General features: G+C 45.4%; 1 protein-coding gene across 1 annotated transcript in view; it reads right to left on the bottom strand.

The window, feature by feature from the left end:
* The window catches only part of kif5ab (kinesin family member 5A, b), a gene marked incomplete at both ends in the record, with an annotated part of 362,394 nt that overhangs the window by 172,577 nt on the left and 162,383 nt on the right, over positions 1 to 27,434 (bottom strand). Inside the window, 2 exon segments of the mRNA XM_084315723.1 lie at positions 4,226 to 4,330; positions 27,048 to 27,172. Coding sequence (XP_084171849.1) covers positions 4,226 to 4,330; positions 27,048 to 27,172 — 230 coding nt within the window.

The raw sequence follows: 27,434 nt of genomic DNA, 5'->3' as shown, positions 1-27,434 counted from the left end.
GAGAGGGAAGAAAGAGAGAGAGAGAGAGAGAGAGGAGAGGGGGGGAAGAAAGAGAGAGGGGCAGGTGTGTAAAGGTGGGGGAGAGAAAGGGTGGAGAGGGCGAGAGAGAGAGAGAGAGAGAGAGAGAGAGAGAGAGAGAGAGAGAGAGAGAGAGGAGAGAGAGAGAGAGAGAGAGAGAGAGAGAGAGAGAGAGAGAGAGAGAGGAAAATAATAGTATGTATGAAAAGATACTGTAGAATACAGGCACACAGACCCTTCTTGAAAACGAGCATGCGCCACATTTCTCATCACGGTCACACTGGTAAAGAGAGCATCAATGCCGGAAAATAACAACAATACAAACCAGCCTTCAGAAAGCCTCGCCTGAGTCCTTGATCAATCAATAAGGTGCAAATTCACTTATAACTTGTAAAATGATTTGCGAGGCTCTACACTACACGTATAATATGAGCTTTTTACACAGCGTTTACTGGGGATCCCCTCGTGTAATGGTGGGGTGGATGTTTTCATTATTGTGATGGATGGAGAGCTGGGATTGGAAGTGGGTGAAAATTAGTTCACATGTGGCTTTTGTATAGTTATTTTGTTAATCCTGCAAGAACCAATGGCATAATAGATATGACTACTGATAGATGCCAGGGCTGCTACGGTGACTACACAGCCTACCGTTGTACAGGCTAGAGATAGTGACAGGGGTAGTGTGACTTGAAAAGGAGCTATAGCTGAGAGAATACTATGGCTAGAAGGCATAACACCATTTGACCACAATGAGCATCCAAGGACCACAATGATAATAAGGATTTCCTTGTGTCAAAATTTGCGATGCACCAATAGGCCTACCCATAATAATCGGGTGATGACAACCATTGGCATTCGATGAGCTCCTAACAACTAATTCCACAGCTATAGTAATGGCACATCGTTATTCAATCACCTGACCTTTGTGGACTGGGAGTAATAGGATGGATAAGGCTAGAACAGGAGACTGCCTGTCAGGTGCTGCAGTCCACTAATGAGATGTCTGCTGGTGTAATTAGGTATTTTAATGCTGAAAAATAGCCAAGGTGCATGAAATTAGTTAAGGTTTAAACAGCCTCTTTGGGATTTTACTGATGGAGCATTTGTCAAATGACAATGTAAACAATGAAATTAGTTAATGTCTTGGAGGGGGGGGGGGGGGGGGGGGGGGGGAATCATAGAGGACAGTGTCTCTTTAACTATGGGTTCTGTTGGCCCTGTACTTCTGAGTAAGTACAGGGCCAACAATGTTTAACACTAGAATCTCCAGGCAGCCAGGGCTTTAGATACAGTATCTGTCTCAACTGCAGTGAAATGATTTGTAGAATTGATGGGTAACTCGGTGCCCAATTTGTTTGTAATAATCGTATTTACTGTAGCAATGAAAATTAACGTTAGAGCAATTAACGTTAGATATTTTCACGATAACGCCAGTTGGTTAAGTTCATTTATTATGTGTGACCACCACAGAGCACTAATGTTAGCTAACTTAACGTTATAACTTATAACTCTCTCTCTCTCTCTCTCTCCTCTCGCTCATGTGTCGCATCACACAATGGCGACTTCAATGTTGTTTCGCTGTTATCGCCCAAAGGACATTTAATAAAACGAGGCATTACAGTACATGTACAGTAATGTATTTAGCAAAAACACGTTGCCAGAACACCATTACATTTTTATAAATGAATTATATCAAAAGAATTTAACAGGATTCAAACCAGTTCTCCAGGTTTTGAGACATGGTTTAGATTCGGAGACAGGGATAATCCCGCTAAGCCACAGTCTCACACAGAAAATGCATTGAGAATCTATAATCTTATATTACACTAATCCTACCAGTTAAAATCGTTGGTAAACAAACGTGATGCTGAAAATATACACATTGACTGCTGATTTGACAGGTTTTAACTCTTTAATTATTTTATTCAGCAACATTGCATTACCAAAAAGCATTACAATAACAGCGTTGTGATCGCTCCTCCTGATCAATGAACAGAGAGCCGCAGGTCGGGCCGTCTAATGAAGTTAACAGACTAGATTTGACACGTTTTAATGATTAATTCTTTAATTCAGCAACATTAATTCATACAGTCTATAGACATAGTGATATGGCGTGATGTCATTTGCGGTCTCGTTGTAGCGTCCGTCTAATGAACAGACTTTGCGCCTCCTGGCGGGAATATAACAGAACAGCAACCTGGTTTCCTAATTAATTCCCATGCCGTTAGACCACCGTGTGCTCGTCACGGCAAAATGGTTAGGAAGACTAATGGCTGCATCTGTATACAAAGCCCTAAATGGAACAAGCTACATTGCCAATTCTCTACTACTGGTTTATTGAATGTTCCCAGCAACAGCCACAATTAAATCGGGGATGCAGCCTTTGCTAACTACGCACCAAAGCTATGGAACACTTTACCTATATACATTAGGGAGGCTAGCTCACAAAATATGTTCATAAGTAAGCTAAAAACGTATCTTGTTGTTTATGCTGCTATATTAATGCATTCTGCCACTTTGCACTCTACACATTGTGTGGTTGTGATCTTGGCAGATAGACATTCACAATCTCCGGGACCCCAAGGGACCCTGTTCACCATTTTAACCAAAGTTTTTGAGAAAGTCAAGAAACCTGGACTTATACTGACAAATATATTTGAAAGTTATAGGGTCGCCCTATTGAGTTGATGAACACAAAGACTGATAACGACACAAGCGCAGTGCGAAATATTGTGGATGACTGTCTAATTATTACTTCAAACTAAAGTAAAGTGTGTGAGTCAATATTTGTATGGTTACCTGCATTGCTTTCACCATTTTTCTTATTCTCTGCATTGCTTTTACTGTATTCTGTCTATTTTATGCTCATTTATGTCTATTTTTACTGCTATGAAGTAGGGATGCCCCGATCACGTTTTTTTGCCACCGATACCGATCACCGATCGTCTATGAGCCATATCGGCCGATATCGGTTTTATAAAAAATATATATATATGTAATATACTTTTTTTTTTTTTTTTTTTATAAAATATATATATATTATATAATCATACTTGTAGTTGTATTATCTGCGAGACATCGCCACCACGCAACAAGTCAAAATGCTCGCTATCTGCAAACAGCTCCACTGTCTGTGTGTATACTCTGCTTTGGTCAAATCACATTCAGCATGCCCTCAGCTAGCCCCTTTCGTGACTGCGATGCAAGCCAGGGGCTCGAATATGCATTGAATCAATGTTATAAGACATTGATATCAGGAGCTATCTGTAGCTACTGCTAGATAACGTTAAGACAACGCCTCGCGCTTCAGTGAACTATTTAGTTTACTGGGTCATTTCGTGTTAAACAGTGAGCTAACGTGAGCTACCGAGCTAACGGAGGTATCATGCACTCGACTATTGCTGGAGCATTTGTTGATATCAGGAGCTATCAGTAGCTAGGCGGCTAGATAACGTTAAGACAACGCCTCAGTGAACTATTTAGTTTACTGGGACATTTCATATAAACAGTGAGCTAACGTGAGCTAACATGAGCTACAGAGCTAACGGAGGTATCATGCACTCGACTATTGCTGGAGCATTTGTTGATATCAGGAGCTATCAGTAGCTAGTCGGCTAGATAACGTTAGACAATGCCTCATGTATTAAACTAAAAGTGAATAGTTGACTGGGTCATTTTGTTTAAACAGTAACGTTAGCTAGTAGGTAGCTAACGTTAGCTCACAGAGGTTCCATGCACTAGACTAGAGCAGACTATTGCCGGAGGCAATATGAGCCTCTGTTGACACGGGTCTGGGAGGGGCAGGGGGAGGAGGAGGAGGAGGAGGGGCAGCTTTGTGTGTCTGAGAGAGAAGTCAGCGAGTGAGAACTCCAAATTAGACTGGTATGATCCAAGGCATAATAAAGTTTTCTGCCCAGGATAGAAATGCCACATTTACATTTAGTATTAAAATAATATTCCCACTTTTGTCACGTGGGATGTCGGGGACCCACCAAGCAAGGGCCTGTGACTCATCTGGGTCCCGAATCATCATAGAAAAGAAAACAGGTGGCAATTGAAGCCAACTGAAATCTACCTTTTACCATATAGCACAAACCGACAGTCAACGTCAGCCGGCTAGCGAGCGTGAAGAGAGTAGGGGCTTCAGCCAGATGTACCGAGAGACAAGGAGCAAGCAAACAAGGCAGAGCAGATGTCTCTGTCGTACCGTTCCCTCAGCCAGAGCAGAGATGACGTTCCCCAGGGCAGACAGAGACTTGTTGATGTTCTTGGCTTCATCCAGCACCGCTCCCTCGGCACCTGTCTTACTGACCTGATGACACACACACACACACACACACACACACACACACACACACACACACACACACACACACACACACACACACACACACACACACACACACACACACACACACACACACACACACACACACACACACACACACACACACACACACACACACACACACACACACACACACACACACACACACACAGAGAAAGCATTGAACTATTATTAAGTACATATATAATATATAAAGCCAGTGTCCTGCAGAAACCTCTTGTAAGTGAATGTTCTTTACTGTAACTGTTTCCCCTATGAGGGGGATTCATATTCCATTACCTCGCTGGGACCAAGCCAAACAACGGATAATGCCTTGTAAAACATTAAAAGATACACAGAGGCCAATAGCAATATCAAGCAACTTTCCTCAATTCCTCAATCGTTGACTTTTTGGATATCATACAGAACACTGATGATAAGTGTATAGATGACTTTTTGGGCCAAAACTGCATTCTGAATAGCAGTGGGTGGAGCTCCCATTGTGATTACGGCAGAACGTTGGACCTCCCTATAGAGAACCTGCACAGGACTGTCAACATGAGTTGGATGAGGAACTTAATGATAGAAGATACGACACGCAGTGTTGGGGAGTAGCGTTGCTACAAGTACATACGTTGCTAGTTTAACTGCATTTCTCAAGTGTTCTCCGTAATGTCTCTGTTTTCTGAGTCAAATGGCTTTTCAGGAGAAAAGCTATTTTATTGATCAAGAAGTACGGTAGTGTCCACACAAGACACGTCTTCCCAAACATGTCTTTCTGCTGCGGTCTGCAATGATCGGTACGTGACACCACCGCCATACACAGACCTGTATGTGTAGCCTAGCTGACAGAAGCACTTCTGTATGACGGTGACATCATGTACCAATCATTGGGCTGATGCCTACAACCTGTCTGCCGCAGGGGGAATAAAGAGGTGCAAGCTGGAAGCTGGAAACCATCTTTTACGATGCTCTTTCTGATGCAAATTTTGAAACTGTTTTCATGGAGAGTGATACGGAAATCTCTTTTTCACACACACACACACACACACACACACACACACACACACACACACACACACACACACACACACACACACACACACACACACACACACACACACACACACACACACACACACACACACACACACACACACACACACACACACACACACACACACACACACACACACACATATTTTTGCCATGTTGTGTAGGTGTTGCTTTTCTTTAGTTAACTTACAGTTATATCTCAGACTGGCTTTAGTGTCTTGCCCTATAGTGGACTGCTCTGGAGCCTATAGGTTCCCACTGAAAGAATTCTACTCACTGTATCACTGACCAGGACCACGCCCTCTCTGCTTAGCCACTTAACCCCCCGCCCGCTTCTTTCATGCTAGCATCTGGACCCTGTATAAAAATATTATTCTCGACTTATCGACCTACGCCGAGATGGACTCCGCTCCACCAACCGAACAACGCTTTTCAGGGCCACGCAGCGGCAGAGCTGCTGCCTCTGGAGATGTCCAGGATCTTCTGACCTTCATCACCAGTGGGGGCCGGCAGGGCTGAACAGGATCGCCGGTCTCCTTTCATCATCCCAAAGCGCCGTGATGTGGCTCGGTGAGGGAGATGACGCCAGATGGCTCCTGCAGTTCAACAGCCCTTTCCACTCTCCTGGTGCCCCGACTTCATTCATTGAAGATGACAGTCTGGCGGATTGCAGTATGTTTGCTGTGTTTCCTAAACTCATTAAAGCTGCGGCTGCAGCTAGAGGGATGCCCCTCCTCACCCCCCCCCCCATGCTATGGTGGGAGAGTACTTCTGTGGTCTGCCGGCAAAGTGGCAATCCCTTCTGTGTCCCCGCTTTTACTCCATTCCATTGACCCCTATCTAGCCAGGTGGTACAGCTGCGAACAACAATCTGTCTTCAGTAGCGACGGTTAAAGAACAACTCAACCCAGAGGAGATGGAAATCTTCGCCCCAATCCACTGGTGCTATTCTTCACCATTGGAAACACAATGACTACTGTATCTCTGCCCTGATGCAGAGATACATTTTACTGACCCAATCCAAGCTGAACAACGGAAGAGACCCCTCCTCTTTGGCCCTTGCTCTGAGGACGCTCTGTTTGGAGTCTCCATCGAGGAAGTGGCGGCGGTCTGTCAGTCTATGCCATGGTATCAGAAAGGCCCGGCCTCTCCCTCCATTTTCTGCATGCCGTCCCAAAGGTCCGTGGGCCTAAGGTCTCCTCTGGTCAATACCAGCTGCCAAACAATCTCTCCCACCACGTGACTACAAGGTAAAACGCAGTGATCCAACAGCGGTTCTACCCCTCCGGCCGGAGAACCTAACAAGCCTAATCCCTCGACTGTCTCCAGGAGACAGCACAGGCAACCAGCGCTCTTCTGCACCCAAGAAGCGCATGTGAATGACAGCTGGGCCCTGGGTGACACTACTTTTTCTCCCATTTTCTATTTTTCTCCCATCCCAATTTTGTATTGTCCAATTCTACCCTCCCCTGTCTCGAACGTTGTTAGACCATGCCTCCCACAAGCCGGCTGCAATGTGGACGAAGCCTTGCATCACGTGTCCCCTCCGGTACACGAGGAGGCAGCCGTCGCAAAATGCCGGCACGGTCTGGATGTCAGGTCTGATAGGCTGGTGATGGACGTGTGGGTGGAGGGCAGTAGGGTGCAGGTGGATGCTCCCCTCGACGCCCCACATCAACGCGTTAGAGCTCAGAGCAGTGCTACTGGTGCTTTCACTGCCTGGTGAAGGATGGGCATGTTCCAATCAGAACAGAACAGCATATATAAACAGACAGGGCTCGACAGTATGAGCATTTCACTTGCATACGCGACAAAAAATACATGTGTGGGAACCAGAGCTTGACATTAACTTTTTGGCTCACTAGCCACTGTGGCTAGTGGTTTTCCAAAGTCACTAGCCACTCAGCATTTTCACCAGCCAAATATCCCCACACACGCCGATCATAACCCAACAATGGTAATAATGTGATTATTAAAATGGTCATGAAAATGGGGGACCCTGATGTAAACAAGACGAAAGTATTTCTCTGGTCTGCATCCCCTTAACAATTGTATGTATTGAACTGTACTGTACCCATTCTGCAATCTGTTAATAAAGTTTTCATTCAATCAATCAATCAATCAGAGAGAGAGAGAGAGAGAGAGAGAGAGAGAGAGAGAGAGAGAGAGAGAGAGAGAGAGAGAGAGAGAGAGAGAGAGAGAGAGAGAGAGAGAGAGAGAGAGAGAGAGAGAGAGAGAGAGAGAGAGGGAGGGAGAGAGAGGGAAAGAGAGAGAGAGGGAGAGAGACAGAGAAAGAGAGAGAGACAGAGAGAGACAGAGAGAGAGAGAGAGCGAGAGAGAGAGAGGGGGGGGGGGGGGGGGAGAGCGCGCGCGTAGGTTCTAGGTTGAATCAATTGATGAACAATGTCGCCGTTGGAACGTTTCATTATAAGCGTCTTGCAAGTTGCAACGCTGGTTAAGATATGAAAATACTTGCCAGTACTGTAAGGATGGTCATGGTTGTAGGCAGCTGTGTTCAACGAGCCCGCCAGCTTGATTATGTGTATTGGCGACGACGCGACTCAGTGTGAAAATAACTTTGAAGAGAGGTTTCAGGTTTCACATGGCTTTTTTTCATTCAGCCAATCAGAGGCAGATCAGGGCTGGTCTTTGCATAATGAACGTGATATAGCCAATCAAAGGCAGAGATTTTTTTTTTTAGAATGCACATGACCAGAAAAAAAAAGACGCTAAACACACACACATAAACACACACACACATACACACAGACAGACAGACCACTAGCCACTGTGGCGGGTAGAATGACAGAGGTACACGCCACAGGGGAATTCTACCCGCATCTGGCGGGTGGGCAGGTGCCAATGTCAAGCCCTGGTGGGAACTGTAAAAACTGAGCATATGGGTAAAGATGACATCCTACAAGCTGACAGTTCAATGATCTTTTTTTATACAGTAAGGCTACGTAGTTCAGACTGCAGGCCAAAGTGGCCCGAATCAGAAAAAAGATTATTCATGACAGTGTGAACAGCACAAATCACATCAAATCTGATCTTTTCAGATGGCCCTGATTTGGGCCACTCGTGGTCATAATTCATGCAACTTTTACGTCACTCTACATCACATGTGTCAAACTCAAGGCCCGTGGGCCAAATCCGGCCCGCCTGGCATTTTCATCCGGCCCCCAGACCTTGTTTATGAATGAATTTTGGCCCACTGCCTCACCTAGGCACAATTCAACTGGCCTGTGATAGAAATCAAGCGCACCATGCGCAAGTGTCCCGACTTTTCATGAAAATACAGAGAGTGTTATCCACACATAGCCATCATTGAATAAAAATGCATCAATGTGTTTTCATGGACCATTGGAGGAGGAGCCAATATTTAGCCTTCAGTTGTAGGCTACCCTGTGTTTTTATTTACTTTCACTTTTAAAAGTCAATCATCCATTTTCACTCGACTCAGGCCATAGTATTATTCAGTTGTATCCAATTTTACTTCACACTTATCAAGTGGATTATTGATAATTCATCATACCTACTCTGAAATCAAATCTGTGGAAATTATTGTTTTTTGCGCAAGATAAGTAAAAGCTACGGTAGAGAGATGCTGAGGTGAGAGATGTGTGTGTGTGTGTGTGTGTGTGTGTGTGTGTGTGTGTGTGTGTGTGTGTGTGTTTGTGTGTGTGTGTGTGTGTGTGCGTGCGCGCATGTGTGTTACACTTAGGTCGCTTTCACACAGGGGCTGTTTGGTCCGGACTTTCGGACCAGAATTCGATAGTCCGGTTTTTCGGGTTTGTGTGAATGCGTGTCGAACTCGGTTCACGGACCAAGCAGGCGAACTCTGGTCCGCCTGAAAACGTCGGCCTCGGTTCGCTTCATCGGACCAAACGCGAACCAAATATTGGAAGTGATTATTATTACCACTGCTCGCAGCACTCACTGCAAAACAAGCACACTGCATCTATCTCTCTATCTATCTATCTATCTAGCTATCTCTCTCTCTCTCTCTCTCTCTCTCTCTCTCTCTCTATCTATCTATCTATCTATCTATCTATCTATCTATCTATCTATCTATCTATCTATCTATCTATCTATCTATCTATCTATCTATCTATCTATCTATCTATATATCTAACTGTGCATCTTGGGAAGAAGGAAGAAAAAACGTGGCTTATTATTATTACCGAGGCGCACGGCATTGGATCAATGGATCAATGCCACGTCAATACTATTATTACCTTACCACTGCTCGCAGCATATCTATATATCTGTGCATCTTGGGAAGAAGGAAGAAAAAACGCGGCTTATTATATTATTAATAAAACAGCTACTTGTGGGCACTCATAAAAACACTGTGGTCTACAAGTTGTTTAGCGAGAGGATGGTGGTAATGTGCTTCAATAGAACAATGGATCAATGCCATGTCAAAACTCGCCTCCGCTCGCAGACAGTCCACACACAGACACACACACACGCGCGTGCACGCGCACACACGGGCTCGCAGCCACACACACATTTCCACTGTCCAATAGACAAGCTCCCTTTTCGACCGCGTGACATTGTTCAGAAGATTCGGTCCGCCTCACAGATTTCTATGTGAACGCAGGCGAACCAAATGAAGAATGCAACAATGTTGCAACTTCACCACCAGAACCGCACAGAGTCCACCAAAACTATATGTGAAAGCGACCTTAGTTCTCCACGTCCAGGACCAGTTTAACCTAGTTGCTAATCTTGTACAATATCAATAAATAATTGAAAAGTAATAGATATTATTAGCTTGCAATTGCATAATTATTTTAATTAATTTCACATTTCACACCTACTCTCTGTGGAAATAATATTTAGCATGAGACCAGTTAAAGTGAGGTGTTGTTCTTCGTTCTCCAATAGCCCAGGACCAGTTGGGCCTACAATTGCTCATCTTAAAACTCTTGTGGGTGAATAATTAAATCCTAATATATGTAATTTCCTTTTTTTCCCCTTTAGTGATAATAGTGATAAGCATCTCTGTGTTATGGTAGGGCCTCAATATTGCAGGTGTTCGGATCAGATCTATAGGCTGCACAGAAACTACTAGCAGTAGAGGAGTTAATGTGGCGAGAGGAGCGGGCAGGGAGGAGAGGTTTGGAGTGCAAGGCAGAGATCAAAACGTCAAATATAATAACAGAGTAATCTGAGAGGCCCGTGTCGTTAATTTCCAAGTTGTCAATTTCAAAGCCATGGGTTAGGACCAGGTCTAGTGATCAAGTTTGTGCGTTGGTGCTTTGATATGTTGGGTAAAATTTTATTATTCAATTAACTGTATGAACTCATTTACATACAGCCTAGAGGGGCAGCAAACATGAACATTTAGATCGCCCAGAACACCTTGTCATAGTGAGGCATATTTTGTGACAGGAAGACAGACAGTTGTGAAAGGTAATTAATAATCAGAATCATACAGTATGTAGTTATTTTGTTTTATTGATTTAAAGACTGAATGTGGTAAATGTAGTGGCACATGTATTATACTGAGTTGGCCCGAAGCCAGAGAGCCGGTCATGTGAAGTCGCTGTACTCATAATAATTGTGTTTTACACTGAGAGAATAACTCCCCCCAGCTGGCAAGGCAGCAGTTATCCTCGTCTCATTCCTCATCGCCCACAAACACAACACAGAGTTTGTAGCTAAATGGAATGTCAGGCCACATGTGCTCTCGGTCTATGTGAGTTGCACAGCAGGCTTCAGATCGACCCAACAGTTGCTCTTGTGTCATGGTGAAGCAGCCAGAGGTTAAGCTCTGCCAAAGAAACGCCTGTCGTCACAGTGGCTGTGTGAAGGCATCACCAGTGCCACCAGAGATGCCTCCTCTGCCTTCCTCAGAGGGGTTTCAGTGGAAGACATAATGCAACAGCCTCATGGTCCTCCTCCCCCTGTCCCCTGTTCACCTGTTCTCTCCCTCTCTCTCATTCTGTCCTCAACTGGGGAGCCCACCCCCATCTACCTGGCTCTGGCCAGCTGTGAGGTTGCCTAGGCTTGATTGAATTGATTGATTGAAAATGTTATTAACAGATTGCAGAATGGGTACAATACACTAATACAGTACCTATTTCTAGCCAGTAGGCAAGTTTAAATTATTATATTCTTTTTAATTAAGGGACAAAAGTTCCCCTCTCATTCTGTCCTTAACTCTTGGAGCCTTCCTTTATCTACCTAGCTTTGCTAGCGGTGAGCTTTTGTAGGCTCCTAATTTATTCCCAGTAGGGAATTTCAATGTGTAATAATTACGCACTAGAATGCCTGTTACAATTCATAACTCCTTTACTGATCTTCCAGGCTTTCAGAATTGTCTCTGCCTAATCGTTCTTTTCTTAACACTTTCTGCGCCATACCCGACATTTATCTTGCCAGCGGTTGAGCGTCATACCAGAGATTTCTCGGGTTTTCATTGTTTTTTCGATTTTAATATTCTATACACTCTCACGGACCTCTGTGTTATCATTGGAACTCATTCTGAGACCTCGAGAGTGCAATGCTGGCCGAATCATGCTAGGTGGCACTATCGCCTACCCATTGAAACCTTATTTCACACTGTGTGTTACATTTGATATGGTCCGGGCAGAGAATTTGGACTCCGGCAAGTGAAACGCTTCATTCGAGCAACGTGGAACGTGTCCAGCACACTTGATGCATAATTTGTGCCATTTCATGTCAGGGACGCGATGGACATCAATACTGGAAATCGCGATCAGACAATTGGAATATTCATTTTGGAATAACTCCTAGCAAAGGTAAGGACTATGACCAGTGATGCCACAGATTACTTAAAAAATAAATCTGATTACTCCTTTAAAAAGTCATCTACTGTTACTTTACTGATTACTTGGTTATCAAAGTAACTTAGTTACTTTGAAAGTAACTACTGTAGGTTACGAAGTCGTCGTCGTTGTCCCTGCTGCTGCCACAACATAAGAATGACAACGTTTTTTTTTTATTTTTTTTTATATATAATGCTTTATTGAAAGTGCATAATGTCATAAATCATCATTGGCTGCTCAGACAGGTCATCATGAGACGTCATCAGCCATCCGGCGATATAAGGTCACAGCTGTCCACTGCTCAGGCACTCTAGGACAGTGGTTCCCAAACGAAATAAAATAGAAAATGTATATAATATAATTTGAATTAAAAATAAAATAGGATGAGAATGCGACATTTGTGCAATAATACAAGTAATAAGGGTAAAGACATATCAGGTATATGTACATGAGTTTTACAAAAGCATGGTAAGACATGCTAGGTCCTGTGATAGTGCAATACACTGTTAGCTACGGATGAGGCACTGGGTCTTATGTACACTACTATACAATACAATGCTATACTATACAATCTACAGTTATACTATGTGTCCTTATGCTAGCTTGCTATCCATCTGTTTACTATACAAGAACCACTCCCGTTCTTGTTTTTTTAAAGTGACCTTTCATTGTGTAAACTTTACAAGTGACCATAAGTGTGAGCGTGTGCAGCATGTGTGTGTGTGTGTGTTCATGTTAAAGTGACTGCTAGTGTGTGAGCGTATACAGTGTGTGTTTTGTGTGTGTGCTCATGTGTGCTTGTGTGTGGAGAATTCAGTGTTCAAGACTCTGATGGCCTGGGGGAAGAAGCTGAGCCGAAGTCTCTCTGTCCTAGTTGCTGGTGTTCGCAGGCGTTTGCCTGACCGCAGCAGCTTGAAAAGGCTGTTGTTGGGGTGGTGAGGGTCTTTAATTATTCTGCAGGCTCTGGATTTGCACCTCTTGTTATATAAGACCTGCAGGGGTGGTAGTGCAATACCGTAGTACGCTCAGCTGAGCACACCACTCTCTGTAGGGCCTTCTTGTCCTGTGCCTTGCTGTTTCCATACCAGGCAGTGATGTTTCCAGTCAAGATGCTCTCTACAGCTCCGGAGTAGAAGGACTGGTATACTCCCAGATACTCTGAACTTCCTTAACTCTTTCAGTGCCACTCACGAGATTTCTCGGGTTTTTTTATAGGTGGTTGCGTGCCACTCACAAGATTTCTCTGAATTATTATTATTATTTTTTTTTGCGATCTGAAAAATTATTGCATCACCCGAGCCTACCCGAGTATAGCCGAGCTGCGCCGGTGATCACTGTGGAAAAAAGCGCCCCCTGTCGTCTCCCAGATGACATAAGTGATTTTGGAATGGACTCAATGAAAATGAATGGGGAAAAAAATCAGGTACTCCACATTTTCCAGTTCACTGATCCAGCCGGGGTTACCACAGTTCATTCTGGAGCCTCAGATCCCCGCGGATCATGGAGCTCTACAGTGTCGCGTTGGATCCATACACATATCGATTTTTTTTAATGGTGATCAGGAATTGGAATATACCAGTTGGATACCATCTGATGTCAGGTAAGGACTCTATGTTATCAGTGGTAGGATAATCGGAGTAAGTTTGATGAAGTTATAAGCTGTTTTGTGAAATGTCTTCTTTCGGTTTCACTGTAAAAGTCTGTGAGGAAATCAACGGAGCGATTATCAGTGCGCGGCCGTAATGTGCTTGCGTGCATGTATAATATTGATCATCTAGCGTTTATTTGAAAACGATTCATAAAAAGGCCGACGAATATCAACGTTGTGGAATATTCCACTAAAAGACGATTTTCATAGAATGCTCCAGAATGAGCTGTTTTTTATATCAAAACGGGGGCTTTTCTAACTGCTCTGAAACGGAAACGACGCGATAGAAAATCAATCTGCCTTCACAGCACTGACTGGAAAATAGTCTTTGATAATGCGATGGGCAGATTAGACACATAGCCATAATTTAAAACATAGATTAGGCGATATTAACGTTAACATTGGCGCCGATGGTGGCATTCAAGCGGTAAAACGGAAAACCAGGCGTGGCACTGAAAGAGTTAACTGTCTCAGGTGGTAGAGGCGCTGCTTCACCTTCTTTACGACTGAGTCTATGTGTGTTGTCCATGTCAGATCCTCTGAGATGTGGACCCCCAGGTACTTGAAGCTGCTCACCCTGTCCACGGTAGCCCTGTTTATCCTCAGTGGTGTGTGTGTCCCCTGCTGTGTTCTCCTAAAAATCCACGATCAGCTCCTTGGTTTTACCAATGTTCAGGCTGTTGTCCTGGCACCAGCGTTCCATTACCTCAACCTCCTCCCGGTAGGCCTTCTCCGGTCTATAGCTGACTGTACCCCTGGCTCTCTTATCATCAGCATTATGATATAGTAACTAAATAGTAACGCACAGCAACTTGGAAAAGTAACTGTAATCAGATTACTGGCTTGTAAAAAATAACAAGTTAGATGACTATTTACAGAAAAAAGTAATCAGATTAGAGTAACTAGTTACTGGCATCACTGTATATGACATCAATCCTACTTTGATCCTACAATGATTTCACATTGATCGCAACAATCAGCGTATGTAGTATTCAAAACGTATGCCGTTGCTGACAATCAGAGTATCACAAAACGACCGCCCCCCCACCCCCCTTTGATGCCTTCATGATGAAACATAATACCTATTATATACCTTTGATTTGGAAATAATATCGTGTCCAGGCGAGCAAGGCTAACGACTTTCGCAAAATGCACATAGCACTCCATAACTCAGCTTCCAGGAATTAGCCCGGATCACTCTGAAACTATACAATATTCACCACAGGATAACACGCGAATGTATACATGAAAGAATTCACTCTTTTTTACATGTTGGACGAGAGCATATTGCATATACCGCGTCATATCTCGTGATCTATGAAAAAAGACTGGATTATTTTGGAAAGGGGCGATGTTTAGCATGTAATAGCGCACAAACTACAGTATGTAGAAATGAACTGATTATTCAGTGATGGACTATGAACAATGCCTGTCAAATGAGCCATAGTATTGTCTCCATAGCTATAATATAGAATATAGATATAGCTCTGCAAACATCATGCCGCACAGTGAAAATGCCTATCTTTTAAAGCGTGGCCCATTGACTACAGGGATGGGGATAATCGCTGGTGCTGAATGAGTTAATTTGGTGCTTTTACTTACACATCAGTAAAAAAAAAGGTTTTTTTTTTTTTTTTTTAGTCTGTTACAATGTGTAACCTAGACTACCTGGATTCCTTTCCTTCCTTTATTCCCTACCCCTTTTCTATTTCCTCTAGAATAGGGCATGGGTTTATTTTCTTCTCAAGCCATCTCCTCTGACTCGTCAGTTTGGTTCATCATTTATGAACCATCCCTCAGGGTGTATATACTGATCAGGGCTTTTGAAACGTGCTTTGAAAACGCTTGACATATGGGCCATAAATCATCCACATATATACACACTGCGTAGCCAGTCAATAACCTTTTGTTTTAGGGTCAAAGAAGTTATTGGAGCATAAGCTTTTCCTTCACCCCTTCCAGGAATTGACAATATGGCTTGTAGATGCAGCATCAGCACTTAGTAGTTTAAAAAAACACAGCACTCAGCACCCGACAGCTTACATGGTCCAATCAGCCCCACTCAACAAACCCAGGTAAGTGGGCGTCCTGAGGGAACTGCACTGGGTTTCACATCAATAGTAGGGCCACTAGAAAGACATCCAGGAACCCAGAGTTGGTTCCCTTGAACTCAATAGAGTCCATGATGAATATCCTCGTTCTCTTTTGTGCGACCTATGGCCTCCTCTGTACGACCTGTGTCATGGAATTAAATTGGATTCTAGGATGTGAGAGAACCTGAAAGCCCTTAAAACAGGGGAACAATCGCATGCTTCCTTTGTGGTTGCCCCTCAATTTAACCCCATGTCTGCTTTGCCCTCATACATAAGATTCAAGATTCAATATTCAAAAGGTTTATTCATCACTAGGGGTGTAACGATGCATCGATTAATCGAAATGCATCGATTCTAATGTGTTCGATTCGATGTATCGATTTGAATATGTTAGAATCGATTATAATCGAAATTAATTAAAATTAAAAATAAATAATGTTTTTTGTTGTGTGTATTGTTTTTATTGACCTATAGTCCATTCATGCTGAGTGAATCAGTTCCCCCAGCCACATTTGTGTATTCAACATTTTTTGGGGAATTAACTGATAGAAAATGTATCGAAAATGTATAGAATATTAATCTAATCGAATCGTGGTCAAATGAAGAGATTTCATGATGCATTGAATCGTTGCCTGAAGAATCGTAATCGAATCGTTGCGAGGTCGAATCGTTACACCCCTATTCATCACATACATACACAAGACATAATAGTGAAATGAAGGTGGCCATGTCCGCTTCGATTGTGCAAAAAATACAAATAATAATAGAATAGATAAAAAATAGACATGATAAACGTACTAAGATAAAATACAATACAATGCTAAGTTTACGAATTAAAAAGGTAATGAGTCCTATGTACACTACTATACAATATACAGTTATACTATATGTCACTATGCTATACTACCTATACTATACAAAAACATCCAGTTATGTTTTTTTAGTGACCTTTTTTCTTTCCTTTAACTCATTCAGTGCCAGCCATTATCCCCATCCCTGTAGTCAATGGGCCACGCTTTAAAAGATTTTTCACTGTGCGTCACAATGTTTGCAGAGCTATATCTATATCTATATCTATATCTATATTCTATATTATAGCTATGGAGACAATACTATGGCTCATTTGACAGTCACTATCTCTCGTCCAACATGTAAAAAATAGTGAATTTTTCGCGTGTTATCCCATGGTGAATATTGTATAGTTTCAGAGTGATCCGGGCTAACTCCTGGAAGCTGAGTTATGGAGTTATGGATTGATGTCATATAGTCCTTACCTTTGCTAGGAGTTATTCCAAAATGAATATTCCAATTGTCTGATCGCGATTTCCAGAAATGGCACAAAATATGCATCAAGTTGCTCGAATGAAGCGTTTCACTTGCCTGGGTCCAAATTCTCCGCCCGGACCATATAAAATGTAACACACGGTGTGAAATAAGGTTTAAAAGGGTAGGCGATACTGCCACCTAGCAGGATTCGGCCGGCATTGCATTCTCGAGATCTCAGAATGAGTTCCAATGATAACACAGAGGTCCGTGAGAGTGTATAGAATATATACAGAACGTGTTAAAGTGACCTTTTCTTATGTGTTTAAAGTGACCTGTGGTGTGTATGTGTGTGAGAGAGTGCAGAATAACAACTCAACCAGTCTTTTGAGATTCAAAATCCTGTGTGTGAAGGGAGCGAGATCCAGAGCGAGATCCAGAGTCCAGTCACCATTTGAAATGGAAATCAACCTTAAGGCACATGTTTCTTGTTTGATAATTCCTGACACAATGGAACCAACCACCTTGTCCCAAATTACCAAACCTTGCACATATCTTTGTACTCCAGGCAGACTAAAGCAAGCTCAACATAAACTAAAAGATTTTCAGTTACTATAACTGAACCCTTGCAATAACAAAGACCCATATACTGTAAGTATGTTTTACGTTTTTTGACGAACAGTGTTTTCAAACCTAATTATCTTTCATTTGTCATTACATTACAGATTGAGTCCTTCCAGGTGATCCTTTCACATTCACATTCCAAGTGAAGGTCAAGCTTTACAACTGCCAATACACAGGTTATACACACATTTTCTAAATTAACTTAGTGTAAACGGTTCATTGCAAGGGTTCAATTAGACCATGGTCTACTGTATGTGGAACAGCTGAATGGGAATGTGTTCTATAGGTCTCTTAACCTTTCACTACCACATTACAGACGGTAGTAAAAGGGTTAACCTTCTGTAGTGTGGTTGTGAAAGGGTTAACGATAGGTTATGAATATAACCGTAGTTCTATGAATACTAGTGACGCTCAGCGTCATCTGCACATATCTCACTTCGTGCATATGCACTGAATAAAAACTCACAATGTACCTTTACATACCAACATTCGTCTGGCCACACCCCTATCCGCTACCTTCATAAGCAGGTGTGTGGCCCCACACTCGCCTCCTTCCCAATCTTTCACCACAAGGCAAGATCAAAGGCCGCAGTGGCGTCTAGACGCTGAGCGTCACTAGTATTCATAGAACTATAGAACGTTCTATATCATACTAGCTTCCGCTCAGCGTCATCTGCACAACGGGAGCTGAGCGGGAGCTTGAAGCTCGACAAATGTACCCCACTGAGGCCCCCCACAACCATCAGAACCGGGGAGGACCGAGCCCCCCCGACCCTCCCTAATGGAGGATACCCTCCCTATTGGAGGACGAGAGGGAGACGGATCCGACCGTGCGAAGAGGAACTCGAGCAACTCAACGCACAGGGTGAGCAGACCGTGGCTTGACCCCACGACTACGCACACGCACAATCCGCATGCCACCAGGGAACGAACGAAAGGAACAAACCTCGCTACCGCCCCCAAAATCACGGGGTCAAGAGCAAACTCAACCCCGTGGCAAGGCCGTAGCAGTGGAGCGCGAAGGAAGACCCAGACCCACTGAAGGGACTGGATCCCCCGGAAAAAGGGGGCCCGGAGAGGTCAACGACGCCACAGCATCAAGACCTCACCAGGCGGTCACTAGTGACACCGCCCCCCACATCGCCAGCGTATTCCGACAGGGCCCATCCAAGAGCGGGCCCTTCCCCCCACTAGCACGCCGCCTGGCACACTGACCCTGGCATACTCAGACAGTCAGCATGGCTGTAACTCGAAGCACTCAAGAGGCTACACTACAGCGGGAGCAGGCAGCGCACTGGGGAGACGACCTCCAGAAAAGGTTGATCCCTCAATCCAGGCAGCAGGCACTTGACCCGAGCCTGGAGCACTGCGGACGAGACAGGCGCCAAAGGGGTCAACTGAAAACAGCACCCCGGCGGAAGGGGCGTATGCTGGCATTGTTGCGCACCATGACAAAGCCTCCACCAAAAAAAACCCAACCCAGAGGGGTCGAGGCAGAGAAGGCTGACACGATTGGCAGACGTCATGAACGTGCAGGGGCACACTCAACCGGGTAACCCGGGAGTTGACTCCGCTCCAACACACCAGGGAATCAACCACCCTCTAGGTACCATATGCGGTGGTTGTTCCTATAACCCCTCAAGAAAAAACTCCAAAACACTGGCTATACCGCAGTACAAGTGTTTCAGTTTTCAAAAAGGGGTTATTCCAGGCCTACGAAACACAACTTCGGACCGGGCCCGGCGGACCGGGAAGCACACAGGGATGCCAGAGGAGGTCCATAAGACCACCCCAACAGCCCCCTCTTCGCCATGCGTAAGAGAGGGGCGAAAAGAATGGAGAACCAGCCCCTTTATGATAGCACAAAACCTCCATCCCAGTTGCCCTATAAAAACGGCGTTTTAATAATGAGCAACCAAGGCGTACCAGCCTCATGCGTGATTCTTATCAGAAACACCCCGAGCCAGCACTATGTACGCGTCGAGACCCAAACACATCAATGGATAGTCTAACAAGACACCAGACATTGTTCCTCCAAGTCGCCTGGGAGAATGACAAGGAGCCGTCGAGCTTCATGTTCTTTCCTCTTTTTATTAAAAAAGAAAGAAAACACAGACTGACATGAATCCCACGTGACGCGGCTAAGGGTAAAATTTTTTTTATTTTTACATCCCGCCACCCTCACCACAGGGAGGAGACGGGAATCCTCAGAGAGACTTCCCACGTGAGCCATGAATTGAAAAGTCACGGTAACATTGAGCCATGTGACCAACAGACTCAAGTTACACATATATCGAGCGTAGCAGAACACCAAGTTCCTACGCTCTGCCCCGACAACTTGACAATAACAGAACCATACATGGGTCTGAAAAAACTCACGGAAGCCGTCGTCCAATAGAAACGTGCCCAGTGACGTATTCTATGACAGGGGGAATCCCATGACTCAACTGCCTGTGATAGGTGCGGAGTCAGGGAAACCCTTCCCCCCCCCCCCCCCCCCCCCCCCGTGCCAAGCTGCCAAACAGCTTGGCCGGACCGAATGAAAAAGAGGGTCAAAAGAAAAACGACCAATCAGAAGAGGGAAGGAGGGGTTTATCCGGTACCCCCTCGCAAGCTCAACCCTCAAATACGACAACAACAAATAGCCATATGATACCATAAGTAGCCAGTATGCTAATGAACAGCGCAAAGCTAACTCAATGCACGCTAGCCACAGACAAGTCTGTGAACAGGGTTTATAACAAGGCCAAAGTTTTATATGTGTGAACCCGACACCCGTGTTTATGTTGCAAGACACAGAAGATTTGATAGAGAGAGAGAGCGGCCTGAAAGACCGCGGTACCTTTACACACACGAGCATTACTGCAGACCAACACAACAGTGTTGCGGCTCAATATCACTGTTTAAGCAACAGAGCACACAACTAACCTCTACCTTTATGTGAAGAACCTAATCTTCAGGTCGAGGCAGAAAAAACCTTTTTCAACCGAGTGTAAGCTGCAGGCCTTGCTTAAGCTCTATAACATGAAATGTAGCGACCAACAAGACTATAAGTCTAGCCCTCCTATCAAACCCACACTAGCGAAAGGTTCACACATCGTATCCCCATCATATGTAGTGAATAAACACACAGTTTGTAACAAATACAGTCCCTCCCAGGAGGGACCTTTTATTTAACAAAAATCATATGGTGGGCCGGGAAGGGAACATGGGGGACCAATAGAGGGAAAAAGTCACTAGCGACGCCTGCCACGAGCCGCTCGGGGTTTGCCACCCCGGGGAGCCCCGGAGGGACGGTAAAGGACTGGAGGCTGGTCTCGACGATCCCTACCGTCACCTCCGAGCGTGGATGGGCCGGCTGCAGTGGCCGAGGCGCCCTCTCTCCTCCTGGCCTTCTTCGCTGAAGGGCCAGCAGTGGCGGTGGTAGCAGCGGCGGCTTCGGCAGCGGACCCTCGACGACGAGCCTTCCGTCTGACTCCACCGGCGACATCGGGCGGGGGGAAATGAGGCTGGAGCACGGAACGCTCCTCCTGCATTTCCCTGCAGGTTGAGGTCATCAGCTGCAACGCCGACCCGAAGAGCCCAACATCGGAGAGGGGTGCCGTCAGAAGTGGAGTCCTCTTCCTCTCCGGCACACGCGCCTGCTCCAGCCAAAGGTGGCGCTGGGCTAGAGTGGCCAGGGCGCGTACTTTCCCAGCGGCGACGGCCTGCAGCTGGATCAGATGCAGGATGGCTCCGGCCGCCTGGGCGAGCTGATCACGTTGCACTTCGGTCAGCTCCGTACCGCCCGTCATTATCCCGGACATGAATCTCGCCAGCTGCGCGATGTTAGACGTGGCAGCCAGAGATTGAGTCGCGGAGATGAATGACTGGTCACTCCAGTAAGCCAACCGCCTTGCCGATTTCCCGTGGGGAACCGGCTTCCGTAACGGCTCCCACACCACCTCAGGACAAAGGAGAGCTGCCATCGGCCTATCAAGCCGAGGCACCCCCTCCTTCATACCTTCTACCAAACCCACCACCCTCGTGACTCGCACGTAGGCGGGGGTGAGGCCCGTGATGTAGGAGACCACCTGTCCCTGACGGACGTAGGCCTCCATCGAGGGGAAAAATGGGCAGACAACGCCCGTCTCTCTCACAGGACGACATTGCCATAGATGACCTATGAGATCATCAGGGACAGGAACAGGCAGTGGCTGCGGCAGCGGCACGCCGTTTGCGACTGCCGCCGCCGTCATGAGGAACAAAGCACGCAGTTCCCCCTGCACACTTTCCCCCACCGAGCTCGCGTCCCTCACATTCGGCAGACTACTGGTCGCAGAGCCATATTCCGATGTGGCTGATAGCAGGGCATCCCGCCGCTGAGTCGGAGGTTCTAACCCAACATCAGCATACAAGGGACCCCAAGGAGACCAGTGTAACCTGGACGGGAGGCGGACATGTCTCCACCGGGGCGTCAAACAAGAACCCGTCTGCCTCTACCATGTAGTCCTCAGTTTCCATCGGCCACGGAGAAGCAGACGCATCCTCATCCGGCTCCAGCAACTCCCCAAAACCAGGCCGTTCGCGTCTACAAGCCACCATCTTACGACGGGAGCGAGCAGACGCAAAAAGTTTGCATCTCAAATCCTCCGCCACCAGAGGAGCCGGCCGCCCAACAGCGGACGACTCTCCGGCGGCAAAGGAACCAGAGCAGGAACCAGGCCATCTCACAGGAGACGGCGCTGGTGCACCAGCTCCTTGGAGAGGCAAACTATCCACCGGACGCCTACCGGGCGCGGATGCCGTCCACGACAGTGGCGTCAACCCCGCTCCAAGACGTACGGCAGAGGAGGAAATGAAGAACCGCTGGTGAAGGGTAACGTTGCTAGCGCGACCCTCCGAGGTAAACATTATGACTTAGCTTTTTTCTTTGTAAAAGTATGAGAGAAAGAAAAAAGCACGAAAAAATTTAAACACGTAACTCAACTTTCTTCAGCTTAATACCCTTGTCAAGTGATTGGTATACAGGCACTTTCTTGTGGTGAAAGTGAAGAAGGAGGCAAGTGTGGGGCCACACACCTGCTTATGAAGGTAGCGGATAGGGGTGTGGCCAGACGAATGTTGGTATGTAAAGGTACATTGTGAGTTTTTATTCAGTGCATATGCACGAAGTGAGATATGTGCAGATGACGCTGAGCGGAAGCTAGTATGATATAGAACCCTTTGTCGTGTGGCAGTGAAAGGGTTAACCTTATGTACTGTATTGTCGCAGTGAAAGGCTTAACCCTTTGGTAGTGTGGTAGTGAAAGGGGTAAGTGTTCTTAGAGCATTCAGGATGAGAGGTAAAGAGATGTTTTACATGAAGAGTGTATGTTTTGATAATTAACTGTTGAGCCTTCCCAAGGTGTCATGGGCCTAACCTGATGAAACACCATTGAAGGGAGGTGCCCATTTGATAACCCTGGTGATATGCTGCCTCTCTGCCTATCTATCTATACATGTTGAGTTGTAGTGCCCATCAGGGGCCATGTGGTAGGGTATGTAGCATTGGCATTGTCAATACCTGGAGCTCACATCAAAGGGCATGGATATGTTGAAGTTGGCAATGCTGGTTTGGGGCCGTTATGGGCCACGTAATATAATTGTAGTGTATTTATAGGTGTATGTAAAGTATGTATAAACTGTGTTTTACTTGTGTTTTACTATAAATAAATGCCAACTATGCCATTTTTAAGAGCCAAATTGTGAACACTAAAGGAGTGGATGTTACAGTTTAGTCACTACGAGAATGCACTGAAGCTGGTGACAATGGTGGACCTATAGCTATCAAAATCCCCTGCCTTATCGGAGAGCGAAATGTATATTAGAATGCCTCATACAAGGCTAAGTGCCTGTGTGAACCACAGACGAAGCTAGTTTAGTAACCCATTAATTTACCCATGCTGTGGGAGACGGAGGGAATCATGCTCTCCTATTTGGGAGGAAAGATTATAGCACACATTGAGAAAGGTCTATAAGCATCAAGATCAAGGTCTCTCTATGTGGCCGCAGGTCTGAAAGTATTCTCTGGAAGTATTACTGAGTGGGCCGTGGCGAAGAAGCAGAAACTCTGCAAGGCAGCCGCGGTTAGAAGAGGAGGTCATGTGGAGTGCATTGCTCTCTCTCCTGCTCTGCTCTGTGGATATCAACAGGGCTGAGCAGGTATCTCTCTCTCCTGCTATCTCTCCTGTGGATATCAACAGGGCTGAGCAGGTATCTTGGGCCCAGTGCCGGCTCAACAATTTCTATCCTCCACTTTTTGTTTTCATTGTGATGCATTATTTGGTAGTACTCTTTTTATCTTATTTGTTGGTCAGCCATCCCTACTGCAAACACACATGGAGGTAGAAAAACACACACACACACACACACGCACACACACACCAGGGCTCTTAAATCACTTTTTTCACCATCCTCCCAGAACCGCCCGACGTACAATCTAAGCCTTATCATAGTTTTTTTTTTTTTTTTTAATATATCTTTTTTTTTCCCTCCTTTTTTCCCCGATTTTTCTCCCATCCCACTGTTAGTCGTTATGCCAATTCCCAACCCCCTTCCTGGTTGTTGCGCACCCCCCCCTACTGTTGGTCCGGGAGGCCGGAGACTGTCACATGTTTTCCTCCGACACATGTGCAGCCAGCCTGGCAGCGCAGATTCTCACCGGGGGAGTGTAACGTGTGGAAGGTCACACTACCTCTCTCCAGATCCTACCCTCGCTGTGCAGGCGCCCCGACCGAACTGTAGGGGTCACTGTCCACAACGCCCAGGACCCACCCACGGCTTCCCTCCCCCTAACTCAGCCAAACAAGTTAGTATAGCGATCAGCCCGAGCCAAGGCAATGCTGACTCTCCGGGAGTCGAGACCGCAGCCTCTTGCATTGGTGACGAGCACAATCTCCGCTACGCCACCTGACCGCCAACCTTATCATAGTTAACATCATTCAAAGTGACCTTTAACATAAATAAAAAAATATATACAAATGATTAGATGATAAGTCATCAACCTTTTTATTTAAATCCATCTGAAAATAGATAACATTTATCTAAATCTCTCTCTCTGTACAAGAATGATTGGACTTGTCTGTGAACCAGTCTCTCCCCCTTTCAAGTGTGCGCGCACAAACACACACACACACACACACACACACACACACACACACACACACACACACACACACACACACACACACACACACACACACCTATACACACACTTTACATACAGCGATAAACTGAATGGACTGAGAGTAGGCGGGGACCAATCTGTCACTGTCACACACACACTGACACACAGAGCATCTGTTGGCTTACTATTTGCTGGCTGTCTTGGGACATAACGTTCATGTTTTTCAAGAGATGTTTCCGAGTTAGCTAGCTTGGAGGAGCTGGACAAGATGAACTTAATGAGGAGAGGAGCAACATGTTCCATCGGGGATGAAGAGGAGTAACATTAAAGGAACAGGCCAACATTTTGGGAAATTAGCTTACCATCTTCTCCAGAGAGAGACAAGAAGAATAAAAGATAGATACCAGTTTCCTCTCTGTGCGTTCAGTAGAAAGCTATCTGGCTGCATGTTAGCCTAGCTTAGCACAATGAATGGAAGCGGACAGTGCCGGTTAGCCTTCGGGAGAGGTGTTAGTTGGACAATGCCTAGGCTAACCGGCACTTCCATTCATTGTACTAAGCTAGACTAACATGCAGCCAGATAGCTTTCTACTGAACGCACATACAGTAGAGAGGAAACTGGTATCTATCTCCTTGTATCTCTCTGGAGAAGACAATAAGCTAATTTACCGAAATGTCGGCGTGTTCCTTTAAGTAAGTAAGAGGTGTGTTTAACGTTAGTAACATGATTTGAGCTGTTGCGGAATTTTTTATCCTCATAGTTACTGGTAACGTTACCTAATGTTAGCATCATCGTCAACTAACTGTAAAAGCAAACATGGGCTGCTGACTCGTAAGTCAGATGCTGGCGGTTCAGGGTCTGGCTCTGCTGTGTGTTTTCTTGATGTAACATTCAGTGTTGTAGTACTCGAGTCCAAGTCCTGTACTGATTTTCAGGACTCGTGACTCGGACTTGGACATGGACTCGAGCATTGACTGCATTCAGACTCGGAAAGTGCAGACTCAGACTTGTTAATTGATAAATACTAGGGATGTCCGATATTATCGGCCTACTGATATTATCGGCCGATATCGGCATTAAAATGTGATATATCAGAAAATATCGGTATCGGTTTAAATATTTTTTAGATTTTTTTATTTATTTTTTTACATTTCTATAACCTTTATTTACCCAGGCAAGCAAGTAAGAACAAATTCTGATTTTATTTATTGTCAAAAGTATGCATAATGTTGTGTTAATTCCACAACAAGAGATATTTACCTGAAATTACCTGAAATTATTCAGTTTTTTTGGGGGGGAAACCCTGCATATATCGGTATCGGTTGATATCGGTATCGGAAATTAAGAGTTGGACAATATCGGTATATCGGTATCGGTAAAAAAGCCAATATCGAGCAACCCTAATAAATACAGTTATTATTTTTTTTGTAATATGCCCTAATAATTAACATTATAACATGTTGTGTAAGGGCAGACACGTGTGTTCCATCTACATGCAGATTCACGTCGATACCCTCATGTTCAGTACTTAAGCCTAAAGAGACGCCCCGAATCGTGCGCTTTGCTTACATGGATTTTACATAAAATTCCAGCAAGAGCACTGCTAGATGTTAGATATGTAAACAAACTATTGAAGAGAAGACCAGGAAACCTCAAACTTCAACAGACATCTGTGGTGTAGACTCAACCTTGATGACTTGGACTCGGACTAGGGTAATTCAGACTCGACTCGGGCTCTTCTTTGGTGACTCGGACTTGGACTCGAATACTGGGGACTCGAGACTCGACTCTGACTCGAGATTTAGTGACTCGACTACAACACTGGTAACATTCAAGTATCCCACCACAGGACACCCTTGCCATTGTGTGTCACTCTGACCGCCAATGTGTGTGTGTGTGTGTGTGTGTGTGTGTGTGTGTGTGTGTGTGTGTGTGTGTGTGTGTGTGTGTGTGTGTGTGTGTGTGTGTGTGTGTGTGTGTGTGTGTGTGTGTGTGTGTGTGTGTGTGTGTGTGTGTGTGTGTGTGTGTGTAGTCAAGGCAGTAAGGAGTCCTGCACACAGACACACAGACCTTCTCGCTGCCGGCCAGGTCCACCAGGTAAAGCTTCCCACACAGCTTCTGTTCAGTCTCCACATGTTCCTGTTTGATGTTGATCAGGAAGATACTGTGACTGCGGGAGCTGTGCTCATTCATGTCTAGGGAAGATAGATGGAGGAGAGGAGAGGGTGTGAAGAGGAGAGAGGAGAGGAGAGGGTGGGAAGAGAGGAGAGGGTGGGAAGAGGAGAGAGGAGAGGAGAGGGCGGGAAGAGGAGAGAGGAGGAGAGGGTGGGAAGAGGAGAGGAGAGGGTGGGAAGAGAGGAGAGGGTGGGAAGAGGAGAGAGGAGAGGAGAGGGCGGGAAGAGGAGAGAGGAGAGGAGAGGGTGGGAAGAGGAGAGAGGAGAGGAGAGGGTGGGAAGA

The sequence above is a fragment of the Notolepis coatsorum genome (genome assembly GCF_963971535.1).
Source record: "Notolepis coatsorum genome assembly, chromosome: 6".
NCBI lineage: Eukaryota > Metazoa > Chordata > Actinopteri > Aulopiformes > Paralepididae > Notolepis > Notolepis coatsorum.
The sequence above is the reverse complement of the archived record's forward strand: the minus strand, read 5'-3'. Positions and strand labels throughout refer to the sequence as shown.